General features: G+C 45.0%; 1 protein-coding gene across 2 annotated transcripts in view; it reads right to left on the reverse strand.

Annotated features, from left to right (window-relative positions):
* Nucleotides 1-2,660: 2,660 nt before the first annotated feature.
* The window catches only part of spata17 (spermatogenesis associated 17), a 55,629-nt gene continuing 33,113 nt past the window's right edge, over nucleotides 2,661-25,176 (reverse strand). For both annotated transcript variants that reach the window (XM_029675123.1, XM_029675122.1), the window contains exon 10: nucleotides 2,661-2,914. In XM_029675123.1, the coding sequence (XP_029530983.1) occupies nucleotides 2,834-2,914 (81 nt within the window). In that variant the 3' untranslated portion in view covers nucleotides 2,661-2,833. The remainder of the gene's footprint in view (nucleotides 2,915-25,176) is intronic.

Raw genomic sequence — 25,176 nt, forward strand, 5'->3', positions numbered from 1 at the left:
AGGGAGGGAAGGAAAGATAGAGAGAGGAGAGAGAGACTTTTAAAAACGGTCCAAAGTCATTCACATTGCTCCACACAAACATGCTAAGTGCTTTCTATGGAGACTGAGACGCTGGGGCCTGAATGCTGTCTGATCAGCACCCATCCATTAGCTGCTTTATAATAAGCCAGACTGGGGTCAAATACACACACTGTCACATATACAAATCTCAAAAACATGTCCACCTGGATTAAGATAAATGTACAGGTCATTTCTGCTTGGATTTCAAGATGGGATTTGACTGAGTGTGTGTCAGTGTGTCAGGGAATGTGAATGTGTGTGTTGGTGTGTGTGTGTGAGCGTGCTGCGCCTCCTATCTGCCAGGTCTGGCAGCTGTTACTGACAGCTCGATGGAGACCAGAGGAGGGCATGCAAATGACCCAGCCTGACAATGATCTCATCCCCTCCTCGACCCGCCCTTTACCCTCCTCGACCCAGCCAGATCACCGAAAATAGACTTGGATTCCGGAAGTTTGAAAAGATCCTGAGAACGTGGATATATCCACTTCCTCTGCACTCACAGAACAATAATAAAGACTCATACCCAGCACCGGGCGTGAACTGGTGATGTTCAGAGCCAAAGCCTGCTGCTCAGACCACTGCACCCCCACTGGTGGCAACACTCGAGTAATGACGTGAGAATAATTGATGATACTCGTTGGTAAGAGCGAGTCATTTTTAAATTATTTTGTTTTAAGCGTTTCTCAAACCATAGCCCTAACCCTAACCACGCTGAAACGATGCCTAAACTCTTAACCTTTGAGTTGTTTATGTTATAAACCTGTAACCACACGGAATTAAATAGATGTTCATCTATTTTTTTTTGCCTTTACCTCCCTTATCTTACCTTATTTGCTCACATCCAGTGTTAATCTGCAAAATTGTAATTATTCGCCTACTTCCTCATGCCTTTTGCACACAATGTATATAGACTCTCTTTTTTTCTACTGTGTTATTGACTTGTTAATTGTTTACTCCATGTGTAACTCTGTGTTGTCTGTTCATACTGCTATGCTTTATCTTGGCCAGGTCGCAGTTGCAAATGAGAACTTGTTCTCAACTAGCCTACCTGGTTAAATAAAGGTAAAAAAAAAAACATCGTATATAGACTTGTTTATACTGTATTATTGACTGTATGTTTGTTTTACTCCATGTGTAACTCTGTGTCGTTGTATGTGTCGAACTGCTTTGCTTTATCTTGGCTAGGTCGCAATTGTAAATGAGAACTTGTTCTCAATTTACCTACCTGGTTAAATAAAGGTGAAATAAAAAAATAAAAAAATAAAAATACGGAACCTAAGAGATCGTGTTGCCTCACCCCGACTCAGCCTGACAATGATGTTTTCCCTTCTCACCCTCTTTAACCCTCCCTTACTCAACCCATCTCTCTCGCTCCACAATCAACAGATCATCAACAGATTATTAACAGATTATTAACAGATTATCAACAGATTATTAACAGATTATCAACAGATTATCAACAGATTATTAACAGATTATTAACAGATTATCAACAGATTATTAACAGATTATTAACAGATTACAAACGCTTAAAGATGATTTTACACACAACAAATGAATAACATATTGCATGAATTGGATTCATAACATATCGTACAGATTGCACAACATCAACAAGAACGGATATGACGTAGTACAGCATTGGATGACGTAGCACACTAAAAACGGGGTGCCCGTTTTGGCTCGTGAGCACCACTTTTAAAACTACCGGCTGAAATTACACAAACGTTCTGGAGCATCACTTTAACAAACACTTTAGAAACTGAATGTGTCCGACAGGTGAGACGGGCAGGTGGGGTGGTGGGCAGGAAGGGTGTGTGCATGTGTGTGGACTGGAAGGTCAGGTGTGTCAGGAACGTGTGTGTGTGTGTGTCTCTGACGTTCTCCTGCTGTGAGGCTGCAGTGTGCTGAGACAGCCCGTCACTCCCCTGTCACACCCCTGACCCCGTATCCCTACACCCCCCTCCCTGAAACACACACACAGAAAATAGACCCCCCCCCCCCCAAACCAGCGTGCTTGGACTACACACTCGTGTGCGTGCACATCCACATATAAAGACACACACACACACACACACACACACACACACACACACACACACACAGTCAGCACAGGCTGAGTTATTGGGAAGTGATGGACTAGGCCAGAGCACAACAATCCCTCTACTGAATCTCCAGATTACACACTGGTGCCCTGGACTCATCACCAGACAACACACACCCGCCCAGACAGAACAAAGCACTCAGTATGAGGTGTGGAAATGAAATCAGGGAGCTATAGGCAGATGAGTTGCTCCACTCTCTCAAATTAAAGCACATTTATTTTGGGCCGCCGAGTGTGGCCCCGCTCTGTGGGAAAGCGTCCCCATTAGCCTGATTCCAGGATGGGAAGAATGAGCAGAGGGATGAGGTAGTCGGCTTTATGTGCTCATGTGCTGTGTGTGTTTGTGTGTTGGGATGGCGGTTGACAGAATGAGGCGTTTCTTGGAAGAGAGAGGTGTGTGTGTGTGTGTGTGTGATTACATTGCTACTGTATAAAATGCATGGCATTATTATAGGTTAAGTTGAACTTGAACATAGGTTGAAGAAAATGCTCATCATAACATTATGGTACATTTCTTGTGACCGTGAATTTAATTAATTTTGTGAATTTCCGTCCATATACAGTAAGACACACAAACGAAAAGGGATACAAGGGAATACAGTTACCAATACAAGTCCACACTTCTCAGTGTGATAATGTTGAGTTGAATTTTATTACTGAACGATAGTTTCATACAATCTTCCCAGCGTTGGAGTAGAGGCGTCCAAATTTATCAAACACATGACAAGTGGTGAAGACTGTCTTGAATGGCTGGAGAGAGAGAGAGAGAGAGAGAGAGAGATAGAGAGAGATAGAGAGAGTGAGAGAGAGAGATGGAGAGAGAGAGAGAGATGGGGAGAGAGATAGATGGGGAGAGAGAGAGAGAGCGAGAGAGAGAGCGAGAGAGAGAGAGAGCGAGAGGAAACACAAAGTTACTCACTTCCGGTTTTAGCGGTCGTCATCGAGGAGTAGCTATAAGAGATGTCAAAGTGGGAAATAAACATAAATCTGTCATTATTCAGAAACATATTCAATGAAGCATTAAGTCCCCATACAGCATGTTCTCCTCATAAAGCCTGTGTGTGTTCCTGTGTGTGTGTGTGTGTGTGTGTGTGTGTCTTCGGCAGTGAATGCTCTTTTCATGAGTGATTGTGACAGGCCTGTCATCGGCCCCCCAAGCCTCTCACAGAGGGCATGGACGTACTGCTACAACACCCCAACAACCCAACACAGAACACAATAACTACACACACACAGACTCAGGAAAATAACTTCATGCACACACACATACAGGGTTGGGGAGTAATGGACTCCATGGAATCCGTGACATGTAATAGATTACAAAAAAACATAACTAAAATCTGCTACGTTACCAGCACCAATATTATAATCAGATTAAAAATACTTTTGAAAAAGTAGATGATTACTTCGACGATTACTTTTCAATTATTTTAAACTGCCCGTCATTGTTTTTGCGACCTGTGGACAGCCAGTGAAAAATGCGCTCTTGCAACAGCTGCATAGTACAGATCCCAGCCTATGGAATAAACGTTTGAGGGAGTTCCTCCCTTCTAAACTCTTCAGTGGTATTGTCCTCCATAACGTCAACAATATGTTTCATTTAAGACGGCCACGAGTGGGGCTTCGGTTGCTCAATCTCCTTCGTGCCGATAAAGAAAATGTCCATAGGCCTAACGGACATGCTCAAACTCGCACACTTTTGCTAGACTTCAACAGCTTATCGAGACATCAACGAGTCACCAAACACAAAGGTAAACAATAGGCCTGTTGTAAACGCAGCATTTGACCTGCAGTCTTCACATACGGCACTTTTTGAAAATAAAAGGTGCTATCTAGAACGTACTGTCAAAGGGTTCTTCAGCTGTCCCCATAGGAGAACCCTCTGAAGAACCCTTTTTGGTTCCAGGTAGAACCCCTTCCACAGAGGGTTCTATATGGAACCCAAAAAGGGTTCTACCTGGGACCAAAAAGAGGTTCTCCTGTGGGGACAGCCGAAGAATCCTTTTGGAACCAAATAAAGCAACACCTCACGGCACAACGCCTCTCCCCCATGTGACCAATTTGTTGTGTTTATGTAATGACATGTGTGGAACTGATAGATGCGCACACACACGTACACACACACACACACACACACACACACACACGTACACACACACACGCGTACACACACGCACGCACACGCACACACACACACACACGCACGCACACACACACACACACACGCACACACACACACACGTACACACACACCTGTTAATGTTTTTAAATGTATGTAAATTGTAAAGTGTTTTGTCTGTAATGTATTTTTAGTTATGTGTCGGACCCCGGTAAGACTAGTTGTCACTAATGGGGATCCTAATAAACCTAAATCAAATATAGCCTAATTGTATTATTCAATGTAGTAGAAAGCGATGGGTTAGAAGAAACCTACATAACCAACCCATAAAGTTAAATTGAACATCCATATATGGCTATGTAACCTTTAACATTGATCTTTTTCCTGCAATAGATGTCGTTCAAATGGTAATATTCATTTTTGTCTTCTTCTAATGCCTCTTAAGGGGAAAGTAATCTAAAAGTTACTGAAAGTAATTAAATTACGTTACTGAGCTTGGGTAATCCCAAAGTTGCGTCACTGATTATAATTTTGTAGTAACTGTAATGGATTACATTTAGAAAGTAACCTACCCAACCCAACCCTGCACACACAGACACTCACGCATACACATATATACACACACACACACACACACACACACACACACACACACGATACAATCTGTCTCTCGCTCTCTACATCTCTCTGACCATGCGACCGCTTGTTCCTGTAGGAGCAGAACCGTAACATGGCCGTAACCTCTGGCGGTCGATGGCGCTATGGTCGGTGCGGAACGGTAGCAGAGTGGAGCGGCTGCTGAAACTAACCGGGCCCTTAATCACGGCTGTAACGGGCGAATTACCGGCAGCGGCAGCCCGCTAATGATGAATGCAGAGTCTCCGCTCAAACCCTGACCTCCTTTTCTGCTGTGCTGCAGAAAAGGCTGCCGGGGTATTTATAGCTGGGCCTGAGCCCACTTTACAACTGGCCTACATGCTAGGGAACGCCACACTGCCAGGTAAGTGTGTGTATGTGTAGTTGTACGTGTCTGTAGGTGACTGTGAGAGTGTGTGTAGGTATATATATATATATAAATATATATATGTGTATGTGAGTTCCTGTGTAGTGACTGCGTGTGTGCATTTGTGTGTGTGTGGTCTGATGTCCATGCCATCCCCCGCCTCCACACACACACACACACACCAGAGAGTGACCTGGTGTGAACTCTGACCCCCTCGTCCAGGCCCTGTGATTACCCAGCAACCTTTGCAGTACGGCAGCGGCCACAACCCAGAACAAAGTGGCGCCTCGGAATTAGAGCTGGCCGCTAAGGGAAGGAGGGAGAGAGGGAGGGAAGGGGTTTAGTTATTTATTTCTATATGTAGTTAGTAGAAGTTGAGGAAGGACAAACTAATGTCAGAGACTGGGGCGCTGTGTACTTCCTGCTCTCGGGGTAAACATGTGATCGCCCTGTCACTCACACTCCATCGCCATGACAATCATCGCCATGCCGACCGACGCCTGGGGGACGGGGACAAGCATGTCCTTGTAAACAGGAGCCCCCCTCCGCACACTGACACTAACGACGGAAGAGCAGTGCGCACACACACAAACACACACACACATGTGCACACACACACGCGCGCGCATGCTGTCACCACCAAATACATATATCCTCTGCAAACTGATCATACAGTGAAAACATCTAAGACAGATCTATCAGTCAAAATCCCTTAGACATCAGAAACACACCCAAATATTGGCTAGTAGCACGATGTGATCTTTGACTAACTTAGGGCTCTGAAAGGTCAATCACTGGATTACTAAGTGGATTTTGTTCCCGTTACTTGTGATGTGTGAAGCTGACCAAAGTGGCCAGTTTGGTGTCACTACGGTAATGTGTTTAATGTGCGTGTGGATGGAGTGCAGTAGACTGCATGTCAGTGTGTGTGGAGATATGTGCCATGCGGATGCGTGCGTGTCGGTGGAGAGTGTGTGTCAGTGCGTGTGCGTGGCCCCATCTCTCTGTGGTGTGGTAACCTGTGGGTAGTAGGCAGGGACTTGTCAGGCTGAGGCAGAAGGCAGAGAGGACCATGACTGGAGCTTCGTGTGACAGCTTCCTTTGCACCCGGGTGCCCCGATCCCTCACGCACACGCACACGCACACACACACACACACACACACACACACACACACACACACACACACACACAGCCACCAGAGCTGTGAAAGTAGGAAGAGAGACACAGCAACGCTCCTGGAATGCAACACAAACATAGGGGGAGGGGGGGGGTCAAAGTGTCATATCAATTTGTGGCTGTGGTGGCATTTCTTGAAGAGGCTAACCACTGTCACTTCAGTTTAGTTTAGCTTGACACTGTCTGTCTGTCTGTCCAGCTGAAGAACTGACCGCACACTGGAACACAGCTGATAAATCACTACTACAAAAGGCTTTAGTATACGGCTTTAACTTGCATTGTCCTATTCTGGGTTGGGGCCATCCTCAATTCAAGGATAAAACACTTAAATATTCATTGAAAATGAATGACAGTTATCCTGAATTGGATTTCGATTCAACTCTTCAAGTCCCCGAATTTCAGTCATCTTGTCATTCACTGCCTGTACTTCTCTGTGTTGATTTTGGTTTGGCAGAGGATAGGTGGTGTAGCCTAATGAGGGCTAAATGCTAATACCATGGTAACAGCATATTTTGAAATGATGAATAATGAGTATTTATTGTTTTTCAAAGGACTTCACGTTCGTGTGAGCCTGAGGTAAAGCCCTGACGTACTGGAACGGAAACCCGTAGGTTTAGGTCACCTCATCAGTCCAGAGCACTTTAACCAGACCCCTCCATTAACACCCTAGATATTGTTACCTCACGGGACCAGTGCTCTAACCAAGCATTTATCCTCTCTTTCACTCGATCCCTCCCGAGCTCCCTCCCCCTCCTCTCTCCCTCCAACTCAATGAGAAAAGACAGGGGAAAAAATATGAGATTGATTTATTTGCTTCAGTGTTCTTTGGGTTGAAGTTTTTTTCTCTCTCTCCCTTTCCACAAACTGAAACCAATTAGTGGGTCTAGCACTTGTAGTGTGGAATGTAGGTCGACCTGAGGAGTAATAAAAAACTATTGACTTTCGGTGACTGTAAGCGGCGTGAAAGGGGTGCCGCGGCCTTGTCCAACATGAAAAGAGCTCCATTAATTTCACTTATTTCACGAAGGGCCCTGTCAAGTCCTAATGCGTTCCGCACACTTCTAGCATTCAGACACCCTGACACCAGCCCCGGCCCAGCCAAAATGAGTTACTTTACTTCAACCACTCAGAGAGAGAGAGAGAGAGAGAGAGAGAGAGAGAGAGAGGGAGGGAGAGAGAGAGGGAGAGAGAGAGAGTTGACAGAGTAATTTCTAATTTCCTGGTTGAGGCTGGAACTGAGGCCTTTCATACATGGCTAATTCTGCCTCAACCTCTCCCTCTTCATCCCTCTCTTCTCTCTCTCTTTCTCTCTACATCTCTCTCTTTCTTTCTCTCTCTCTCTGTCTGATTGCCAAGCATGTCCAGGACACTGTGAGACAATACAGAAAAGACAACACATTATTTTGAGTATAACGCACGGGGCGTTCTCAGAACATTTCTCCTTTAAGCAGTGACATAACACACCTCTCGGATCGACCGCAGAATGTTGAGGCCTTAAAACAAAATGAACGTCTGGACGGAAAAACGGATCAAGTTCAGTTCAGTGCATGACAATGGTTCCTATGTGGCCATCAAATGTGTACAGTGTACGTGACTAAAATACAGGTCATTCTACCAAAACCAACCAGCTCCAGATTAAGGTCGCTCTTGCAGTAAATGGCTGATTTAATTTGGTTATCATGGACATGTGTTAACCTAGCATTGGATATAACTAAGGCTCATTTAACAAAAGTTCTCAGAGTGTGTAGTTCAGAGGGCTGTAATCCAAGATTAATCTATATCTCATCTCCTAGTCCCTGCTTAACTAAACCTGAATTAGGCCTTTCCCTGGATCTACATCTATCTAATCCGAGGCTGGGAGAGTGGGACGTCATTTCAGGGAAATGAGTCTATTTCACTGGCTTTAGCAAGTGTGTGTGTGTGTGTGTGTGTGTGTGTGTGTAGAGGAGGGTAGAGGCTATCTGCAGACAGAAACTAATCAGTGTGTATGAGATAAGAAAGCAGCCTTTATGGTGCATGGTAATCAGGCCTAACCCTGCCACGGCTATGCATAATCACTCACACGTATTCACATGATTGATGAAATATGCGTTTGTGAAATCCGAGCTGCCTTTGTTATCATCCTGCATTTTTCTCTCTCTTTTTTTTCCTCTCCCTCTCTCTCGTCCACACCAGAGGGTTTCGCAGAGGGCCGAGCGAGGCGAGGAGCGACACGACGGAGCGCCACAAAAAACAAGAAATTACACGCACAGCGAGGGGCCTTCGTAAAAATAACCAAAAAAACACACACACCCACTTGTTTTTTTTTGTTGGTATTCCGTAATATATGAGATGCATGAGAAAACAAAGTCCTCTGAAGAAGTGAAAGAAGAAGAAGAGAGAGGAAGAAGAAGAGAGAGGAAGAAGAAGAGAGATGAGAAGGCGAAGAAGGGCGGAAATAAAAAGAACATTAATTGTAATCCCCCCCCCAACAGAAGTGTAAGACGGATAAGAACCAGATGAGAGAGGGAGGAAGAGAGACGGATAGGATTGATAGAGTTGTGTTCACTGACACGCGATCACATTAATGAGCAGACTGAAACAGAATACTAAACTTAAGTTACCATCTCAGACCAAGACGCACGTCTACAAACACATTGCAAATAACAATCCCAGTCACATTAACCCCATTCCCTCATGGTAAAGCCTGTTCGCCCTTATTTCCACATGAAATGTGGTACTGATGTTTTAATAAAGATATCACTGGTTAATTCTTTGACAAGCCTAATTCCTCCACAAAATCAGGCCACTCTTTATGTTAGCTGTGTGGTCTAGATTAACACTGTGTTTTCCAATGTGAGCATCCCAGCTGATCTCAACATCGACAAACGTGCTTTACTGGTCTACTGAAGCTAAAGCTACACTCTTAGAGCAAAAGGTGCTATCTAGAACCTAAAAGGGCTCTTCAGGCTGTCCCCATTGAATAACTATTTTTGGTTCCAGGTAGAACCATTTTGGTTCCACGTAGAACCTTTTTGAGTTCCATGTACTGTAGACCCCTTCACACAGAGGGTTCTACCTGGAACCAAAAAGGGGTTCGCCTATGGGGACAGCCGAATAACCCTTCCGGAAACCTATTTTCTAAGGGTGTACCCTCCGTGATGTGTGGCTGGTTGCTGGGGCGTTATTAGGGACAGATCCACAGACAGACAGTTAGCGCTGTAATGAGAAACAGAGAGACGGCTTGGTCTGGGCGCAACACGCCTGTCTACCCGCCCGTCCGCAACACACAGACTAAATATGCACAATTCCCATGCAAAGCAGGCGGCAGCGGAGGCGATGGGATTAGATGGAGACGGCTGATCACAACGCTGGGCTCTCTCAGCCAGGGTTAGCGGCCTCATTCGTCAACACACCTTTTAGCATGACACAATGGCCATTTGCAGCTGTAAGTGTTTGCGATTGCTTCCCCCCTAGTGCCGTGTGTCAGTGTGTGTGTGTGTGTGTGATCAGATCTCATTCCACTCTACCATACGGAAGACACAGGTTCAACAGGATTCTGGTCACATACTAAAACAACAGCAATGTTTACCAGGCTGGGAATTACCAGGGATATCACAATACTTACTGCATTACGATTCTCACAATTCTATATGTACAGTATTGTGAGTTGATACTGCGATTTTATTGCGATTCGATGTTCCAATAATTATTGCTCACCATATGTCTGCTGCGGAAGGAAAAGAGAGAGAGAGCATGAGAAAACGAGTGTTGATCAGTCATGGAAATAACTGGTGAAAACTAATGGCCTCCCTTTTTAACAAGAAGATGGAGAACATGCTGTGTAGTTTTCATGCAGGTGCAAAAATAATATCCCGAAATGTAAATCGCATCAATTTTTCCCCCATCATTAATAATAGTACATTTATTGCAATATCTAAAAGTGGGAAATATAGGATGCCACAATGATAGCAACACGCTCATCTTGTGCCCTTATGACACAGGAAAAAATGGACACAATTAATGAGTGCTTTAAAAGAGAACAAATACGCAAGCAACGCAGCAAATACATGAAACATGGTTTGTTTTCTGTTTATTGTGACATGGATGTACTGTCTTTTCTCCTTGAGTGTTCAGAAGTGTGTACGTGTGTGTGTACCTGCATAGACTTGCTTAATATGTGTGCGAATGCATGCTTGTGTATTTAATGGGCGTGTGTGTATGCATATGTGTATCCTGTCCACAACATCCTGCATGTCTAGAACTAAAACAGCATCTACATTTTCTCTCTCTCTCTGTCTCTCTCCCCTCTCTCTGTCTCTCTCTCTGTCTCTCTCTCTCTCTCTCTGTCTCTCTCTCTCCCTCTCTGTGTCTCTGTCTCTCTCCCTCTCTCTCTCTGCTGAACTCTGATCATAGACACAGTCCATATGAAGGCTGTCATGTTGCTGTTCTAGTGATGTGTCTGCTGCAGCAGAATGTGTGTCAGGGCCGGCCAGGGAGAGGGGATACAGACAGGCTAGTATTGTATGCTTCACTGGAGCATAGCCCCTCTCACAGGCCTGCTGGCTCAATTAAAACACACCTAGTCTTATCCTTATGGCTCTGTTTTGAATCTACACTGGGTGAGATATCTCCCATATCTAAATATACCTCCAACATCAAGTATATGACTTCCCCTCCAACAACCTGCTTTTATTCAGGAATTCACAGGTTATTCTACAGCTAGTTTTGCGTATTTCGTACCATAGTATACGTAGCCATTTGGATTTCCATAGAATATGGGGTAAATTGCTTTTATGTACACTGAACAGAAACATAAACACAACACGTAAAGTGTTGGTCCCGTGTTTCATTAGCGGAAAATAAAAGATTCCAGAAATGTTCCATATGCACAAAAAGCCCAATTGTTTCCATCCCTGTTAGTGAGCATTTCTCCTTTGTCAAGATAATTCATCCACCTGACAGGTGTGGCATTTCAAGAAGCTGTTTAAACAGCGTGTGATCATTACACAGGTGCACCTTGTACTTGGGACAATAAAAGGCCGCTTTAAAATGTGCCGTTTTGTCACACAAAGAGAGAGCGCGCAATTGGCATGCTGTCTTCAGGAATGTCCACCAGAGCTGTTGCCAGAGAATGTAATGTTAATTTCTCTACCATAAGCCGCCTCCAACATTGTTTTAGAAAATTTGTCAGTGACGTACAGTGACGAACCAGCCTCACAACCGCAGTTTGCTGATGTCAACGTTGTGAACAGTTCCTCGTGGTGGCGGTGGGGTTATGGTATGGGCAGGCATAAAGATACGGACAACGAACACAATTGCATTTTATCGATGGCAGTTTGAATACACAGAAGTACCTTGAATAGATCCTGAGGCCCATTGTGAGGCCCAGTGTGAGGCCCACTTTGAAGCGACATTGTGAGTCCCATTTATTAAAGTTATCAACGAACAACAGATGCATATCTGTATTCCCAGTCATGTGAAATCCCTAGATTAGGGCCTAATTCATTTATTTCATTTGACTGATTTCCTCAGTAACTTAGTAAGATCTTTGAAACTGTTGCATGTTGGGTTTATACTTTTGTTCAGTAAACAAAATGCTTCACCTTGAAAATAAATGTTGAGGGTGAATCTTCTCCGCGTCTATTAGTATATTACCGTGACGTGCTGAGTAAGGGCTATAAATTATTAAAACATTTTAATTGCAGCAAAAACACCATGCCTAAATATATGTTAATATTATGATGAAATTATTATCAACAAAATGTAAACAAGTGCATTCTAAAAATATATATATTTGGTAATGGTAGATATGGTAGTGATTTTTGATCAGATTTCACAATGCAGATGATATTCTCAGCACAGATTGACAATGTTAGCTCTGTTTTTACATGGACCCATTTTAATATGACAGTGAAAGCTGTGATATCTATTCTACATGCTGCTGATGGCGGATCACTGCGTGTATAAAAGCTGCATCCCGTGTCAGAGAGGGACCCCTTTTAAAGCACCAGGCAGCTATAACGCCTCTGGCCTCTCCTCGTCTCCTCTCCTCGTCTCCTGTCTCTGCCTGGTTACTCAGTATGCAAGTCTGGAGGGGGAAATGCTGACATAATGGAGAAACGTGTGGGGTTAATTGATAAATATACGGGGAAGAGAAGGAAGGAACATGTCAGGGGAATGGTTTATTACACTGCCAATGAAGGAGTAGGGGAGTTTTACGCCGCAGTAAAACCGTTATGGTGAATTAGCCCTCTTTCGTCTGCCCGGATGCTAATGTACATGGAGAGGCTGGAGAGAGGACTGGGGACGGATGGGATGGATGGGACAGAGACACCGTCTCACACACGCACGCTCACAAACTTGGGCTGGACGATATGGCCAAAATATCATACCACGGTATTTAAAAGAAATTGGACAGTAAAGACAGTATTTGACGGTATTGTGTTTTTTAATAATAAAAGTTTGCTTTAAAGATTTGCTTTATGAGTAGTGCGTGAGCCAAGGGTGGCAACACATACAAGTGATTTCAATGGATATTCCGCCATTCTGACAACAAATGAAAATGCCAGGGAGGACTTACTGTGACAGGGTAGGAACCAAAGTGTTGATAAGTGTTTCCTAGGGGACCCTATAATCTTTGGCTTTATTTAATATTTTCTCTTAGCTACTTCATGTAGCTAACATATTCATGCTTTGCATATTACTCTTTAATTTAGAATATACTGTTGCACAAATAACATGCTGATTTAGGTCTACACCATCACTGGTATTATCAGGCTGTATAGCTAATTACGTTTGCTCTGACTCAGTACATTTATTAGCTAGCTAGCTAGCCAGCTAACTAGCGATTAACATTAGTGGCTAACTAGATTTATGCCCAACTTGCTAAGAAAAGACAAACTAGCTGTTTGCTGATGTAACACAAGCTAATAGTGTCATTATAGAACGAGCAAAGTGAAAACAGCATTGTTGTCATCAACATTGTTGTATGTGCTGCATTGACCATGCAGACTGAACCCAAGAGTCTCATGGTCGAGGAACAAACAAATGCGCTCCTTAAGTGACAGGGGGCGTGGCTTGTTCTGTGTGGAAAGCCGCATGGAGAGAGAGAGAGAGCGGAGAGAGATGAGAAGTAAACTATAAAAATGGACGTTACACACGGCGTATCACATTTAACAAAACAAACATTCAAATACCGTTATAGAAGGTAAATTCAAATCAATACCGGTATATAGTAAAATACGGTGTACCGCGCTGCCCAAAGCTCACACACACACACACACACACACACACACACACTGCCCCCTCCCCGCCTCCCCATCCTTACCAGTGGCCTACTTTATTTTACTTATTAATGGCTCATAATGAATATCATTGGTATTTAAACACAGCTCGTGTATCACACACGTCACGTTGATGCATTACGCCCAGGATAATTAACAAGAGGAGGCCGCAGCAAATCGTCATCTTCAGATGAAACATTTTTCCCCCTGTCCTGTCCTGTCCTGTCCTGCCACAAGCCTGGAGCCTGGCTCCACAATTATGACCCTAATAAAATGTGTGGCTGGGAGGGTGGGGGCGCAAGAGGAGTGGGGTTGGAGGGGGACTAGAAAGGATAGAGGAGTAAAACAAGCAATTACTGAAGCAACGTTAACAACGGTGTGTGTGTGTGTGTGTGTGTGTGTGAGAAAGTGTGTGCGTGTGCATATGAGAGCATTTGTATGTGCCAGGTTGTTTGTGTGTGTGTGAATGTGTATTTCTGTCTTTATATCAGCGCACGTGCGTTTGTGTGCGCATGCATGTGTGCAAATGTTTGTGTCTAGCACTAGGCAGTGGGTCTAGGCAGTGGTGTAGAGGCATCAGTTGAGCGGGCTGATGGATGAAAGCCTAATGCGAGGGGAAGGAGAGGAGAGGCGGCCAGACGTGCCCACTACGTGCACTTCATTAGACACTGTAATTAGCCACCGTCCACCATTAGACAGCACTGGTGGTAAGAACGCTAGCTACCGTTAGCTTAATGTCACAACATCAAAGGCCAGGGAGAGGGCTGGGGATTGGGCTTGGGGATGCATTGGGTTAGAGGTAGGATATGAGCCTGGGCTAGAGGTTGGAAACAGGAGCTGGGGCAAGGACAGGGGGACCCGGACAGGGAATGGAAGTTGGGCTGGGGATAGGATGTATGAGGCTGAGTACGCATTGGTATGAGGCTGGGTACGCAGTGCTATGAGGCTGGGTACGCAGTGCTATGAGGCTGGGTACTCATTAGTATGAGGCTGGGTACGCAGTGCTATGAGGCTGGGTACGCATTGGTATGAGGCTGGGTACGCATTGGTATGAGGCTGGGTACGCAGTGCTATGAGGCTGGGTACGCAGTGCTATGAGGCTGGGTACTCATTAGTATGAGGCTGGGTAAGCAGTGCTATGAGGCTGGGTTCTCATTCGTATGAGGCTGGGTACGCAGTGCTATGAGGCTGGGTACGCAGTGCTATGAGGCTTGGTACGCAGTGCTATGAGGCTGGGTACGCAGTGCTATGAGGCTGGGTACTCATTAGTATGAGGCTGGGTACGCAGTGCTATGAGGCTGGGTACACATTGGTATGAGGCTGGGTACGCAGTGCTATGAGGCTGGGTACGCAGTGCTATGAGGCTGGGTACTCATTAGTATGAGGCTGGGTACGCAGTGCTATGAGGCTGGGTACTCATTAGTATGAGGCTGGGTACACAGTGCTATGAGGCTGGGTACTCATTAGTATGAGACTGGGGATATACAGGACTTTAACGGCAATATATATACATTTAGGAAAATACTAGACATACATTTTAATGATGTGATAGATGGGAAAAAGGGAAAATACTACTAATGCTGAGAGGGAAAACATATCAGGAATAGCTAATGAATCAGGAAAGATGAAATCTGAGTTACAGTGATGAGCAAGGGGGAAGGGGGGCTTGGTGAGGGCTGAAGGGGTGAGGGCGATTTGGGGAGACACCAGGGTTGAGGTTGTCCACTCTAGCAGCCCTCTGAGCCTGATACAGGGGTTGTGCTCTCTGTTTGCTGCCGGTGACACACGCGGTAAGCAAACACACTAATTACCAGAGAGAGAGAGAGAAAGCAAAAGAGAGAGAGAGCGAGAGAAAGAGAGAGGGGACTTTCTATCCGTATCTCATATCGGTGACAGCAGCCTGACGTGGCAGAGCTGGGGACCTTCACTGACGGTGACAGGAAATAATCATCATCCTCCTCATCATCATCATCACCCTCCTCCTCATCATCATGGCTAGCATCACCAGGGGGATGAGAGGTCATTAGGTGAACTGAGTGCTGTCACTGCAGAGCAGCAATCAACAGTGAGACAGCCACATGAGAGAGGGTAGAGATTGCGCTCACTGACACACACACACACACACACACACAACCTCCACCGCAGGCAACAGAGACATGGAGTGTCTTGCCCTTTTAATTGTAGGAGTGCAGTGGTGCCGTCTGTAGATTATGGAGTGTGTTGCCCTTTTAATTGTAGGAGTGCAGTGGTGCCGTCTGTAGATTATGGAGTGTGTTGCCCTTTTAATTGTAGGAGTGCAGTGGTGCCGTCTGTAGATTATGGAGTGTGTTGCCCTTTTAATTACAGTGTGTTTTGCCGTATACAGATGTAAGATCTAAATTGGAGCCAATTCGCTACAGCAGGAACATCAAATCAAATCAAATTGGTCACATACACATGGTTAGCAGATGTTATTGCGAGTGTAGTGAAATGCTTGTGCTTCTAGTTCCGACAGTGCAGTAATATCTAACAAGTAATCTAACAATTCTACAACAACTATCTAATTCACACACATCTAAAGGGGTGAATGAGAATATGTACATATAAATATATGGATGAGCGATGGCCGAGCGGCATAGACAAGGCGCAATAGATGGTATAAAATATAGTATATACATGTGATATGAGTAATGTAAGATATGTAAACATTAAAGTGGCATTGTTTAAAGTGACTAGTGATCTATTTATTAAAGTGGCCAGTGATTGGGTCTGAATGTAGACAATGACTAAGAAGAGTGCAGGAAAGTTCTCCTGCAACAGAGTGATCAAATGAAGATCCTACTGGAGAAGAGATGGGAGAAATGGCACCCACACAACCTCTCTGACCCAGACTAGGAGGGTTTGGGAAAAAGTAGAAGATTTCATGGACTGTAAGGAATATGGATCAATAAAGTACTCTTCCTTTTCTTTTGATAGCAGAAACAAATGAATATATGGCAAAACATGGAGGGCTTGGGATAGCTCCCTTAAAATAACAATAACTTTTATACAAGACTGTTGAATGAGTTCAAATGGGTTTTTGACATAGAAATACCACATTTCTGTTTTATTTTGAAGAATCGGCTTCAGTCAGTCTAGGCAAACTACACCTATGTTAAAAAAAATAGAGCCCAACAAAAGAGTAGCTTCAATCCAACAGGGTCATTTCCTCAGCCCTGGTTGCTCTCAGAACAGTTGAGTTAGTGGGGTGATTTAGTGGTATGAGTTAGTGGGGTGAGTTAGTGGGGTGAGTTAGTGATATGAGTTAGTAGGGTGAGTTAGTAGGGTGAGTTAGTACTGTGAGTTAGTAGGGTGAGTTAGTAGGGTGAGTTTGTGGGGTGAGTTAGTGGGGTGAGTGCTGTAGAATGTGTAGGTGTAAAGGTCACTAGCCATGTATCAGAGATACTGTAGACAGAGCCACAGTGGATCTGCTGTAATCCTGCTGCATCTCCTCTTTTATCTACCTGCTGAATTCAGATAAATCACCCTGCCTGCCTGCTCCCTGGGTTAACGCATGCTAATCTGGGGAAATAACACTGATCGAGGTCTGTGTGTGTCACACACACGCACAAATACACACACAAAGAGAGACGTGCGAATGCATGCACGCACGTGCAAGCAAACACACACACACACACACAGAGAGAAGAGGTAGTAAGAATAAAGAGAGAGCGAGAGAGAGAGAATAGAAAAATGGGTATAATTTAATCAGAAATGCACTTGAAAATCACCATATCCATCATTATCTTCTCCTCAGTCAATGGGAGAGGAGCGCAGGCCGATAGAGATTCATTAGACAGCCAGGTAGGTGTGTGTGTGTGTGTGTGTGCGTGCGAGTGTCTGTTTCACTGTGTGTATGAAAGCATCACTGTGTGTGTGTGCGCGCAGGCTCTCTCTGACGCCACCTCATTGGTAAGCAGGAGAGGTAGGCAAAAAGCAGGACATTCATCACACGCCAGACGAATGACAGAGGATTACTAGTTAGACAGTGTAATAAGCACCATCTAATTTCCTCTTTAGAATCAATTTATGTTTCCCAGCTTGGGATCATCATCATCATGGGAAAAAAGCTTCCCTGCTGAGAAATGAAGGAGTCAAAAAAAGCCCTTTTCCATAAGAGGTAGAAGTAGAGGCAGACTGGAGTGAGGTAATGACTTGGTGGTTTCTGATGAAACTGTGAGTGGTATCTTCACTTCCTCTGTCTGGGTGAAATAGGACTGTTGAGTTTTCCTCAGAGAGTATCAGAGAACACAATCTGACCAGAGTAGGCCTCCGATGGCCAGACCAAAGGGACAAGTGTGAGCCATGTGTTTCTATGATAGCTTCATACTGTATGTTCACTTGAGTCATACACTGTCTGTACATTCACATTGAGTACTTACCATGATTCTACCCGTGTTTTTGGGGAAACAGGATTTCGTTGCAACACAACTGAAGTGAGAGACAGTGTGACTAGAATATTACAAGCTAGACCTCCAAGTAGCCAGCTATGTGGTCACATTCACAACAAACGCAGTCTGTCGAACAGTGGTCTGTGGTTGTGCTCACTTACAAAACCTCCCAAAAAAAGTCTGAATTCAAAAAGTGTGTGCGTGCGTCCGCGTGTGCGTGTCCGCGTGTACGTGCGTCCGCGTGTGTGTCCGCGTGTGCGTGCGTGTCCGCGTGTGTGTCCGCGTGTGCGTGCGTGTCCGCGTGTGCATGCGTGTGTGCTCCCTGATCCAGTCAAAGCGCAGCGTCTCCTCCATGCCGTGTGTTAGTGTATGTTAATCAGCGGTGGGGTGCTAGCTCTCCAGCAGGCTAACTGATCGGGCCAGCCTGTGGGCTCACAATAACAACAACAACGACAAAACAACAAACAGAAACACACACTCCCCCAGTCACCTCTAAAGTTAGAGAGAACAGACCGAGCGAGAGGGAGATAGAGAGAGAGAATATTGTTTATTTCACTTGTGTTTATCCATTTCACTTGCTTTGGCAATGTAAACATGTTTCCCATGCCAATAAAGGCAATTTAATTGAATTGAGATAGAGAGAGAGAGAAACAGAGAGAGAGAGAGACAGAGAGGACAGAGAGAGAAACAGAGAGGACAGAGAGAGAGACAGAGAGAGAGAGAGAGGACCGAGAGAGAGACAGTGGGAGAGACAGAGAGGACAGAGAGAGACAGAGTGAGAGTGAGAGACAGAGTGAGAGAGACAGAGAGAGAGACAGAGAGTGAGAGAGAATTAGACCAGTCCCCTGAACCATAAAATACACCCACATCAAAACATATTCCCAAAATGCCTTTTAACCTACACCAGGTGTTTGTTACCAAACTTTTTGGCCCACGACCCCATTTTGATATCGGACAGTTCGCGCGACACAACCCACGTGAAAATAATCATGTCATTAATGTTTAAAAAAAAATGTTATACGGGGGCTATGGCAGTCAATTGAAAAACATTCCAGCAGTATTTCTGATGTCTTCTCAACTCACCATCAAATACTTTTAATGTGGGTCTATGGAGCTCTAGAAAGGAATTCCGAGTTGGATGACCATTCAAAACCATTTTTCCCAGTCAGAGCCTGTTTTTTTCCCAGTTGTCTTGAACGCACTGAAGTCGGAAGTCAAGAGTTTTCCGAGCGCCCAGGTCCTAGTTGTTTTGAAAGCGGCATTAAGGTTCAGAGGGAGATGGCAGGGTATTTATTCCCTTTATTGATGGCAGGGTATTTATTCCCAAAACTCCTCCGTAGTGACCCGGGAATGCGTTGTCTGCAGAATTTCGGTCACATGACAGCTCGATCAGCTGTTCGATTTCACTTACTGGCATGTCAACTGAGCCAGGATCACAGTCAAGGGGATTGGGAAGTAGGCCCCAAAGTCCTCTTCCAAGCGCTGAAGGTGAGCAGTCGTCACTCGTGTGGGACACGTACTGATGCTGTTTTCTGTTAGAAACATGCACAGCCGAGGGAAAGGGGGGCATTGTTCGCTTTTGAAAGACTCTCTCTCCAATAAATCTAATCAAATTGTATTAGTCACATGCGCTGAATACAACAGGTGCAGACACTGCAATGAAATGCTTACTTTACAAGCCCCGAACCGACAGTGCAGTTAAAAAAAATATGGATAAGAATAAGAGATAAAAGTAACAAGTAATTAAAGAGGAGCAGTAAAAAATAACAATATACAGTTGAAGTTGGAAGTTTACATACACTTAGGTTGGAGTCATTAAAACTCGTTTTTCAACCACTCCACAAATGTTTTGTTAACAAACTATAGTTTTGGCAAGTTGTTTAGGACATCTACTTGTGCATGACACAAGTAATTTTTCCAACAATTGTTTACAGACAGATTATTTCACTTATAATTCACTGTATCACAATTCCATTGGGTCAGAAGTTCACATACACTAAGTTGACTGTGCCTTTAAACAGCTTGGAAAATTCCATAAAATGATGTCATGACTTTAGAAGCTTCTAATAGGCTAATTGATATAATTTGAGTCAATTGGAGGTGTACCTGTGGATGTATGTCAAGGCCTACCTTCAAACTCAGTGCCTCTTTGCTTGACATCATGGGAAAATCAAAAGAAATCAGCCAAGACCTCAGAAAAAAAATTGTAGACCTCCACAAGTCTGGTTCATCCTTGGGAGCAATTTCCAAACGCATGAAGGTACCACGTTAATCTGTGCAAACAATAGTATGCAAGTATAAACACCTTGGTACCACGCAGCCGTCATACCGCTCAGGAAGGAGACTGTGCTGTCTCCTAGAGATGAATGTACTTTGGTGCTAAGTGCAAATCAATCCCAGAGCAACAGCAAAGGACCTTGTGAAGATGCTGGAGGAAACAGGTACAACAATATCTATATCCACATTAAACGAGTCCAAAATCGACATAACCTGAGAGGCCACTCAGCAAGGAAGAAGCCACTGCTCCAAAACCGCCATAAAAAAGCCAGACTACGGTTTACAACTGCACATGGGGACAAAGATCGTACTTTTTGGAGAAATGTCGTCTGGTCTGATGAAACAAAAATAGAACTGTTTGGCCATAATGACCATCATTATGTTTGGAGGAAAAAGGGGAAGGCTTGCAAGCCGAAGAAAACCATCCCAACCGTGAAGCACAGGGGTGGCAGCATCATGTTGTGGGGGTGCTTTGCTGCAGGAGGGACTGGTGCACTTCATAAAATAAATGGCATCATGAGGGAGGAAAATGATGTGGATATATTGAAGCAACATCTCAAGACATCAGTCAGGAAGTTAAAGCTTGGTCGCAAATGACCCCAAGCATACTTCCAAAGTTGTGGCAAAATGGTTTAAGGACAACAAAGTCAAGGTATTGGAGTGGCCATCACAAAGCCCTGACCTCAATCCCATAGAAAATTTGTGGGAAGAACTGAAAAAGCATGTGTGAGCAAGGAGGCCTACAAACCTGACCAGCTCTGTCAGGAGGAATGGGCCAAAATTCACCCAACTTATTGTGGGAAGCTTGTGGAAGGCTACCAGACACATTTGACCCAAGTTAAACAATTTATAGGCAATGCTACCAAACACTAATTGAGTGTATGTGAACTTCTGACCCACTGGGAATGTGATGTAAAAAAAAGAAAAAGAAAAGCTGAAATAAATCATTCTCTCTACTATTATTCTGACATTTCACATTCTTAAAATAAAGTGGTGATCCTAACTGACCTAAGACAGGGAATTTTTATTAGGATTACATTTCAGGAATTGTGAATAACTGAGTTTAAATGTATTTGGCTAAGGTGTATGTACATTTCCGACTTCAACTGTATACAGCGGGGTGCCGGTACAGAGTCAATGGGGCACCGGTTAGTTGAGGTAGTATGTACATGTAGGTAGAGTTAATTAATTAAAGTGACTATGCATAGATGACAATAGAGAGTGGCAGTGGGGTGGAGAGGGGAGGGGGGAGCAATGCGAATAGTTTGGGTAGCCATTTGACTAGATGTTCAGGAGTCTTATGGATTGGGGGTAGAAACTGTTTAGAAGCCTCCTGGACCTCGACTTGGCACTCCAGTACCGCTTGCCGTGTGGTAGCAGAGAGAACAGTCTATGACTAGGGTGGCTGGAGTCTTTGACATTTTTTAGGGCCTTCCTCTGACACCGCCTGGTTCCTGGATGGCAGGAAGCTTGGCCCCAGTGATGTACTGGGTTGTTCGCACTACCCTCTGTAGTGCCTTGCGGTCGGAGGTTGAGCAGTTGTCATACCAGGCAGTGATGCAACCAGTCAGGCTGCTCTCGATGGTGCAGCTGTAGAACCTTTTGAGGACCTGAGGACCCATGCCAAATATTTTCAGTCTCCTGAGGGGGAATAGGTTTTGTTGGGCCCGCTTCACGACTGTCATGGTGTGCTTGGACCATGTTAGTTTGTTGGTGATGTGGACACCAAGGAACTTGAAGCTCTCAACCTGCTCTACTGCATCCCCATCGATGGGTGAGAGTTTTCTTGTTTGCTTAAACTCTACCTCAGGCGAGCAGTAGCTCGAGACTTCCTTAGATACTGTGCACCAGCTGTTGTTTACAAAAATACATAGACCGCCGTGCCACCCCTTGTCTTACCAGCCGCCGCTGTTCTATCCTGCCGGTACATCGTATAACCAGCCAGCTGTATGTTGATATCCTCCGCCCCGGGCTCGTCAGAGTCGTGAAATAATTCTTTCCTCTCAATCCACTGATTCGGTCACTCATCTGTAGAATGTTTTTGTATTTCCCCTGCATGCAGCTCGTCTAGTTTCCCAAATATGTCTGTTACATAGGCAAACAGACATTTTCTTTCCATTACACAGAAATTCAACCAAGTCTGTTTTTTTTTTCATCCATTTGGAATGACAACAGTTCCTCTCTCAATGCAAAAAATCTTTCCAACACCCCCTGGATAACCACCAAGCCTCGGTGTGAAATAGAAAGTTGGCATGCTTTGATCCCATATCCCCACATAGTTTTGTGAACAGGTGTGTGCAGTGGATGTGGTTTGATGTGGTTTACAATGGAAGTTGCAGTATATCTCTGAGTTCTGTGCTCAGCTCTTTTGCCACCAGTTGCTCTCACACATTCATAACAAGAGTGCAGAGGCCTGCCCGCCATCCCGCTTTAGATAGAGCCTCATCTGTGTAAAAGCCCACCATTCGATCCTATGGAATCTGTTTTTTTTGCCAATATAGCCAGGGAGCACACTGAACATCTCCTGTGCCTTTTCATGCTCGGGAATCGTGAGGCAGAACCATATAGCATGTGTAGCAAACAAAGGTCTATCCATGGGCATAACGTCCATTTGGAGAGCATAAGCTGGGGAGTTCTTGAGTCGTTCTGTCAGAGATTCCTCTTGATTGCTATCAATCGCATACATTCTTTGTTTAACAGTGTCATCTGACACTGTGAGTTTCTGTGCCTCTGCCTTGTTTTTACCATGTCAATTGTGGCCAGTTACACCAAAGTCTCAGCAATACCGTGTGGTTTCATAGCGTAGCAGGTCTAGCCATTCACCATGGGAATGATTCAAGTGCAACGGTCAAGTGTGGCCTTTTCCCATGATCTCTCTAATCATGTCCCTTTAGGTTTTTACGGTTAACCACATCACAACAATTTTGAGATACAAAGACGATGTTGTAATATATTTATTTAAAAGCAATGTTACTCTGCATCCTGATCTATCTTTTGACGAACATGCAAAAAATATTTCAAGAGCAGCCTTTTTTCAATCTTCGTAACATTGCAAAAATCTGAAAGTTTTTATGAAAAAAAATTGCAGAAAAGCTAAACCATGACTTTTTTCAAAGTTTTACTGCTAACCTACAAAGCATTACATGGATTTGCTCCTACCTCTCTCTCCGAATTGGTCTGCCGTACATACCTACACCTACGCTACGGTCACAAGATCCAGGCTTTTTGGAGGCAGGGCTTTCTCCTACAGAGCTCCATTTTTATGGAATGGTCTGCCGATCCATGTGAGAGACGCAGACTCTGTCTCGATCTTTAAGTCTTTACTGAATGAAGACTGATCTCTTCAGTAGGTCCTACGATTGAGGAGTGTGAAGGTGAACGGCAAGGCACTGGAGTGACAAACCACCCTTGCTGTCTCTGCCTGGCCGGCTCGCCTCGCTCCACTGGGATTTCTGCCTCTGACCCTATAACGGGGGCTGAGTCACTGGCTTGCTCGCGCTCTCCCATGCCGTCCCTAGGAGGTGTGTATCACGTCGTGCCAGGCTTTTCGCTATACTCGACCTGGTTGAGTCACTGCCTTTCTGTCCTCGGGCTCATGCGGTGGGGGAGATCTTTGTGGGCAATATTCTGTTGAAATCCCTTTGGTGGTGTGGAGGCTGTGCTTTGGCAAAGTGGGTGAGGTTATATCCTGCCTCGTTGGCCCTGTCCGGGGATAACTTTGGAAGGGCCCACAGTGTCCCCTGACCCCCCTGTCTCGGTCTCTAGCGTCCATGCTGCAATAGTCTGCCAGGGGGGTAGGGTCAGTCTGTCATATCTGGTATAATTCTCCTGTCTTATCTGGTGTTCCGTGTGATCTTAGGTATGCTCCCTCTAATTCTCCCATCTCTCTCTCACTCCCTCCCGGAAGACCTGAGGCTTAGGAACATGCCTCAGGGCTACCTGGCCTGACTACTCCTGGCTGTCCCCATCCCCAGTCCATCTGGTCGTGCTGATGATCCAGTTTCTGCTGTTCTGCCTGCGGCTATGGAACCCTGACCTGTTCATCAGTCATGCTACCTTGTCCCAGACCTGCTGTTTAGTCTCTCTCTCTCTCTCTCGCTCTCTCTCTCTCTCTCTCTCTCTCTCTCTCTCTCTCTCTCTCTCTCACTCTCACTCTCACTCACTCACACAACTGACATTTACTCCTGACTTGCTGTACCCTCTATAACCACTGTGATTATTATTTGACCCTGCAGGTCATCTATGAACGTTTGAACATCTTGAAGAACCATCTGGCCTTACTGGCCATGTACTCTTATAATCTTCACCCGGCACGGCCAGAAGAGGACTGGCCACCCCTCAGAGCCTGGATCCTCTCTAGGTTTCTAATCTTCACCCGGCACAGCCAGAAGAGGACTGGCCACCCCTCAGAGCCTGGTTCCTCTCTAGGTTTCTAATCTCCACAGGCACAGCCAGAAGAGGACTGGCCACCCCTCAGAGCCTGGTTCCTCTCTAGGTTTCTAATCTCCACCAGGCACAGCCAGAAGAGGACTGGCCACCCCTCAGAGCCTGGTTCCTCTCTAGGTTTCTAATCTCCACCAGGCACAGCCAGAAGAGGACTGGCCACCCCTCAGAGCCTGGTTCCTCTCTAGGTTTCTAATCTCCACCAGGCACAGCCAGAAGAGGACTGGCCACCCCTCAGAGCCTGGTTCCTCTCTAGGTTTCTTTCTAGGTTCCAGCCTCTCTAGAGTTTTACCTAGTCACCGTGCTAAAATAGCCGCA

Source organism: Oncorhynchus nerka, linkage group LG12, assembly GCF_034236695.1.
Source record: "Oncorhynchus nerka isolate Pitt River linkage group LG12, Oner_Uvic_2.0, whole genome shotgun sequence".
Lineage (NCBI taxonomy): Eukaryota > Metazoa > Chordata > Actinopteri > Salmoniformes > Salmonidae > Oncorhynchus > Oncorhynchus nerka.